Source organism: Meleagris gallopavo, chromosome 7, assembly GCF_000146605.3.
Source record: "Meleagris gallopavo isolate NT-WF06-2002-E0010 breed Aviagen turkey brand Nicholas breeding stock chromosome 7, Turkey_5.1, whole genome shotgun sequence".
Lineage (NCBI taxonomy): Eukaryota > Metazoa > Chordata > Aves > Galliformes > Phasianidae > Meleagris > Meleagris gallopavo.
The window spans coordinates 26312075-26318148 of record NC_015017.2 but is presented as its reverse complement, the minus strand read 5'-3'; the positions used below and the strand labels follow the sequence as shown (position 1 = coordinate 26318148).

Sequence of the window (6074 nt, the reverse complement as noted above, 5' to 3'; positions counted from 1 at the left end):
GCCGTCCGCCGGGCGATTTGCATAGGGGGCAGGGCCGCGCGGCGGGAGTGCGGCGGAGTGCGCCCCCTGCTGGCAACACCCGGCCTCGCCTTAGCGAAGTCGCGCTGTCTGAACCGCCCTCCTCAGATCCTGGTTACCTCCTCAAAGCTGCGTTTAATTTCTGCAGACGAATGGTGAGACGGATGTCAGTACACGCCATTTCCTGATTACAAGTATAATAACAATTAATTAAGCGTGTTTGTTCTCACATGCTACGGTCTCTATGCATACAGCACCCGTGCACCCCATGTACACCAGTGTGGGTTCTGCACCACAGCTCAGAGCTCTCCAGGCTCCTAGAAGCCCTGTGAAGCAAGCCCATGGGGTCTGCTTCCTGCCTGGCCCTCAACCTCATGCTGACACTTGTCTTCTGCTTCCAGGTGGTGCTGCTGGGGATCGACATCATCTCTGCGCTGGTGTCCCGCCTGCAGGACCGCTTCAAGGCTCAGATTGGCACAGGTAAGGGCTGGGTGTAATGCTGCCTTTCCTTTCCATCCCACCTGTGGAACAGCTCCGATGTCTCACCTTCCTCTGAGGGGCAGAGGGGCTGTGCAGCTGTTGAGGTTTCCTTCTGAGAGATTTGGATGTTGCTGTCCTCTTTCTGCAGTGCTGCCCAGCTTGCTGGATAGGCTGGGGGATTCCAAGGACTCTGTGCGGGAGCAGGATCAGACCTTGCTGCTGAAAATCATGGAACAGGCTGCTAATCCTCAGGTATGCTTCACAGCCCTTTGTGGTGTGTGAGAGAAGAGCTGCTTGAAGCGGAGCTGTTTGAGTATTTCTGTTGTTGATGTCCTGGTACTCTGTGTAGATGTTAACTTTTCCTCTCTTTCTCTTTCATAGAGAGCATTCTCCTATGGCCATCTCTAATGCCGTCATCTCCCTATGCCTCTGTTATGAATGATTCGTGTTATGTGAGAATGCTGTTGGATGGCTGGGTTGCCAGGGTCTGCATGGGAGCGTGTGAATGTTGCTTAGATTTATCAAGAGGGCAGTCAGTGTAATTGTCCTGGGTGTTGGAAGGCACTTGCTTTGTATAGTACATGTTATTTTAGTTTGTGGCAAGTTAGTATGAATTCAGCAAAGAACTAGTCATACTTAAAAATGTTTTACTGCTTGCTGTTTTATTCTGCTTGGGTAGTTGTAAAGCTTGTCATACAAAAATGTTACAGTGCATGTCTGCTGAAAGAATGAATCTCTCTTCCCTGGCCTCCTGTTTTCTGTCTCACTTTGTTTTCTGTCTCCCACAGTACGTGTGGGATAGGATGTTAGGAGGATTCAAACACAAGAATTTCCGGACAAGAGAAGGGATCTGTCTCTGCCTTATTGCAACACTCAATGCGTAAGTCAGAACCTCCTGCAACTCTAAGTTACGCTTGCAAACTTGCTCTGTGGTTCACACCAATCCCCTTTTTGTTCTTTATTCCCAGATCTGGAGCTCAGAGTTTAACACTGAGTAAGATAGTGCCGCATATATGTAACTTACTTGGAGATCCAAACAGCCAGGTAAGCTTTTGCTGTGAGTTGCTTCTCAAAGTAGTATTGAGTGCCATTGTCAGTAGGTGGGGCTCTGTGTTCTGGCTGATAAATTAGCTGAAAAATGTGCTGCTGTTGGTGAATGATGTTTATGAAAAGCTCTTGGTTGATTTTGTGTGAGTCAGAGTTGAAGTAATGCCTATAGTAGAATCAGAGGTTCAACGGAACAGCATCAATCTGCAGGTGATATGGAACAGAACAGAAAATCTTTGTGGGAAGAGAGCTACTCCTGCTCCTTACAGCTGAGTGCATAGGAAGCTGCAGGCATCCCTTCAGGCTCAGTGAAGCATCTGTGTACCTTCAGATAAGAGCCAGTTTGGGTAGGGAGGGCAAATGGGACAAGGCTGACAGCCTGACCATGTGCACTGCCAGAGCTTGTATGGGGAGATTCTGAACAAGGGGCAGAGAGAAGATAAGTTGTATCATATTGCTTCTATATGCTTTCTATCCTGCTTTGGAAGATGCAATTGTCTGTATCTTGTCTGCCAGCTTTGTTACAATTTTAACATCCTAAGTTGGGGTTATTCCAGTTCTGTTGCATAGGAGAGAGCTCTCTTGCCAAGGAGAGCTTGTAACCTAATCTGAAATTGGAAGTGAGCGAGGCTAGTGAGAGGAGAAGAGGATGAGGAAGCAGAGTTCAGATTAATGTTAGGTAGTGCAGGCACCTGCAGGTTCTGAATATTTCAGATCTCTATCCAACATGGGTAGTGTTCACGATCCAGGTTTAGAGTGGGAATGTAGCTGGAGGGAAGCATGAGGTAACATCTGGGGAATGGGTTTGTACTGGCTCTGGAGCCTCCCCTTGCTAAAGGAGAGGGCCAAGTGAGAAGCAGCTTATCCCGTTTTTGCCAACACAGGGAGGATAAGCTGGTTCCTCCATAAGGCTTCTAAGGAATTGTAAGATTCAGGGTCCTCCCTGTTGCTGAACTGTGGTTGAGCAAGCTGTTCCTCTGTGGGATGCTGGGTTCAGGATGCTGAGTTGCTGCTGCGCAGAGGCATTGTGGTCCTGGCATCAGTGAGCTTGTTGCAGAAACCAGAAAGCTGGTGAGGGGACTGAAATGTGTTCCCTCGCTGCTGCCTTTCATGTGCCTGGCACAGCCCAATCTCAGCTCCCACAGCGGAGTGGGAAATGAGGCTGATTTAATGACTCATCTCTTGGGGACCTGCTCCACCTCATCTGCACAAAGTTCATACCTGAACTGGTCGAACAGCAGTCTGTCAGCAGCAGCGTGCTGCCTTCTGAGCTCTGGGACGTCTGAGCCATTTGCTGGGTCAATGCTGCCCTCTCTTGGTGAAACATGATGGAGAAACAAAGGTCCCCGTCAAGTGTGGCATTTTCCTCTTTTGTTGTGGGTATCAGAAGCTGTTTTCTTATTGCCCTTTGAATTTCACACAGCCTTGCGAGCCTTCCCAGGTTTTCCCTGCTAGGCAGCCTGTTTGGGGTGTGTTTGGGGCTGTTGCTGCTATGGGCAGAGCAGCAGCAGGGCTGCTTGTTGGGTAGTCACAGCCCCTGGCTGCTGTGACTTTGCAACTGTGGTGAATGATTCACTGCAGATATGTGCAGTGTAGTCACTGCTGAGGAGCAGCGTGTCTTCCCTCTGGCCAGCTGCAGTATGCATCCATTTTTGTGGAGAAACAGTCTGCACGTGCTGGCTTCCCCTGTTCCTCCTGCTATGCTCAGTGATGAAAGCTGCCCTGTTGGCACCTGGAAGGCTGTGTCCTGTGCTGCAGTGCTGGGCTGAGGGGCAGGGAGCAAAACTAGCCAACGAGGGCTGAAGTACGTGAAGGTGGCAGTTCAGAACATTCTGGATGGAAATGATGTAGAGAGGGGGAGAACTGGATGAAAGAAGAGTGTTAGTCATTTTTCCCTAGGAAGTAGGGTGTGCATGTCTGTCCTTCATTGCCACATAAGGCTAATTTTAGTTTGGCCCCACAAAAATACCTTGTATCTAGCCCTGATTGTTCAGGCCCAGTGCTGTTGTGCTACCATGCTTTCTTTCATTCCCTTTGCAGCTCTGCTCCAACACAGGGCTTTCAGTGTAGTCAGCCACCAGTCTTAGCTTTGGGAACCCCTTTGTTGAGTGAGGGTGTGTGGAAAGGAAGGTTAGTGTTGGAAGCAAGCAGAAGTGCATGGCTTGCTGGTATTCCAGCAGACAGAGCAGATAGTTACCTGTCTGCCTCCTGGAGGGAGGGAGTGTTGGTATGTGTCACTGCATTGAGATTTCCAGCAGTCAGTTTTCCAAATCAGCTTGGAAAATATGTAAAATGACATTTGTTCATACAGCCTTTGCTCCTGGTGCTAGTGAGATACCTAGGGTTGCAGTTAAAGCCTGGGACGCTTAAAAGTAAGCAACTAGCCATTAGTGATACTGCCTTTCTGTTGTGTTACAGTGAGTTTAATTAATAATCAGATAAAGACTGGTCAGAGAGTTGGGAGTTTTTAGTTCTTGTCTATGTGGTTGGGTTTTTTTGCTTTGGACTTCAGTGGAAGTATGTGACTAAGAACTAGGAGTACAGCAAGACTACAAGGGTTGTTGTGCCTTTATTCTTCTGTTGCATGTATTTCTATGTATTGTTTTTCTTGTGCTGGGTAATGTCATCTGGGTCAGAATGAGCTTTACTGCAGGGATATTTTGGGCAGTTTTGATTGGGAATTGCTTTGTTTGTAGCAGGCCAGCTGAGTACTGAGCCTGAGTCAGTTGTCCACGTGGTGACTTGGGTGACTGATTACCCCTTTGATATACAATTATCATCAGTGTGGAAGCTTGGGTAAAGTTAGACCTACTGATCCTGCTACTATCTGAAATGAAAGAATGGAAGCTCTTGTGGATGCTGTGGTTGTGCACATAGTGGCAACTGTTGTTGCTGAGAAATACACAAATTTCTTTCTCCAAGGTTTCTTTAAACTGTGTGGATGATTGACTTCTCACATCTTTCTTTCAGGTTCGAGATGCAGCAATAAACAGCCTTGTGGAAATTTACAGGCATGTTGGTGAACGTGTAAGGGCTGATCTCAGTAAAAAAGGATTACCCCAATCTCGGTATGTTGAGAATGTCCCTATATTTTAACTGTTTGGGGGTTCTTTTTATTTCCTTTCCTTTACGAGGCTTCACATGTTGCATAATTGAACCTCTTCCTGGGGTCAGAGTTTTTCTTCCATCCTACATGTACTTAATCTCTAAAATGCAGGACAGAACAGAATTAAACCTGAGGATGGTATAGATGACAGACTGTGCACAGGGGGAGCATGGAGAGAGGTTGTTTCAGAGGCGAGGTGCGCAGAGATGGAAGGAATGCTGCTGTCTCTTGTTTTCCAGTGGAAACATCTGCTGTAGTGTGGCCTCCAGGAGTATGATCTCTAGGAAAGAATAATGAGATGCTGTAAAGATCTTATGCTCCACTGGGCCTGTGACATGCTTAGGAAAGAAATGTTTGGCCAAACAGGAGTGTTGTGCAAAGTTTGCACTTTTTCTTATTTTTTTCTGCAAATTGTTAAAAATAGGCCAAATAATCATGAACTGGAAATGTATTTTTACAATGAGATCTGCCACATCTTCAGTACTGTTGTATTTCCAGTCATATTTCTTTCATCTCTGTAGTATCCCTCTTCTGTTTTTTATCAGTCATTGCATGTTGTGTATTTTTTTTTAATTTTGCAGTAACTCCCTTTCCCCCTTGATGCTTCTGATAGTGTTCTCAATGACTTGAGTTGAAGCAAAATTTGTCCTGTAACATCTTAAATTAGAAGGTTCCTAAAGATTAAATTCAACTATTGATTGTGGATTTATTTCTTTAACTTACAAACAGATTGAATGTAATTTTCACGAAATTTGATGAGGTCCAAAAATCTGGAAACATGATCCAGAGCTCAAGTGGTGAGTAGAAGTACCTGTATTCTTTTTGGTATCTTCAGTAGTTTTCAATCAGTGAGACATTGAAATGGATGCAAAACCAATATTCTGCTAAGAGAAACACGAATGATAATTCAGAAGTGTCCACATCACTTTTGCAGAAAACAAAATTGATGTTTAGTTGGTCAGTTCTGCATTCCTAGCAGTACTAAGAAGAATTCTGAGAACAGGAGGTGTTGCTAACTGTCTTCCTTTTCCTTGACTGTCATTAGGGAAATGGAACTTCTGTTTTCAAGTCTCTGTGTATGTTTCTTTAAATTGTCATTAAAGTAAAAGATAGCAGAAGCAGCCTTTTCAATTTTAGTGTTCTACAAAGCACAGAGTGTACATATGAACATCAAACACTACTACGTTAATGTTGCTTGGGAATTGTATTTTGCAGTTTCTAAGTTCATTTTCTTTGTATGTGTATGACTGGTAATAGGTCAAAGCTCTCAAAAGAGGTTTATTCTGTTTTCTTGTCTGAGACTTGGATTTTACTTGCTTTTAAACAAGAGTCTGTTGCTGCTTTTCATGTACTGCTTACTTTTAGAAATGTTTTTGAGTGAATTTCTGGTTCAAAGGAGGGAATTCATCATTCTGCCAAGAGC

At 45.2% G+C, this 6074-nt stretch overlaps 1 protein-coding gene across 1 annotated transcript; it reads left to right on the top strand.

Annotated features, from left to right (window-relative positions):
- The first annotated feature begins 344 nt into the window (after positions 1 to 344).
- On the top strand, positions 345 to 5476 carry LOC104911806 (CLIP-associating protein 1-like). The gene is made up of 6 exons (XM_031554234.1): positions 345 to 498; positions 647 to 750; positions 1287 to 1378; positions 1467 to 1542; positions 4516 to 4613; positions 5381 to 5476. Exons 1-6 carry the CDS (start codon positions 360 to 362, stop codon positions 5454 to 5456), a joined length of 585 nt encoding a protein of 194 aa, XP_031410094.1. The 5' UTR covers positions 345 to 359; the 3' UTR covers positions 5457 to 5476.
- The last annotated feature ends 598 nt before the right edge of the window (positions 5477 to 6074 follow it).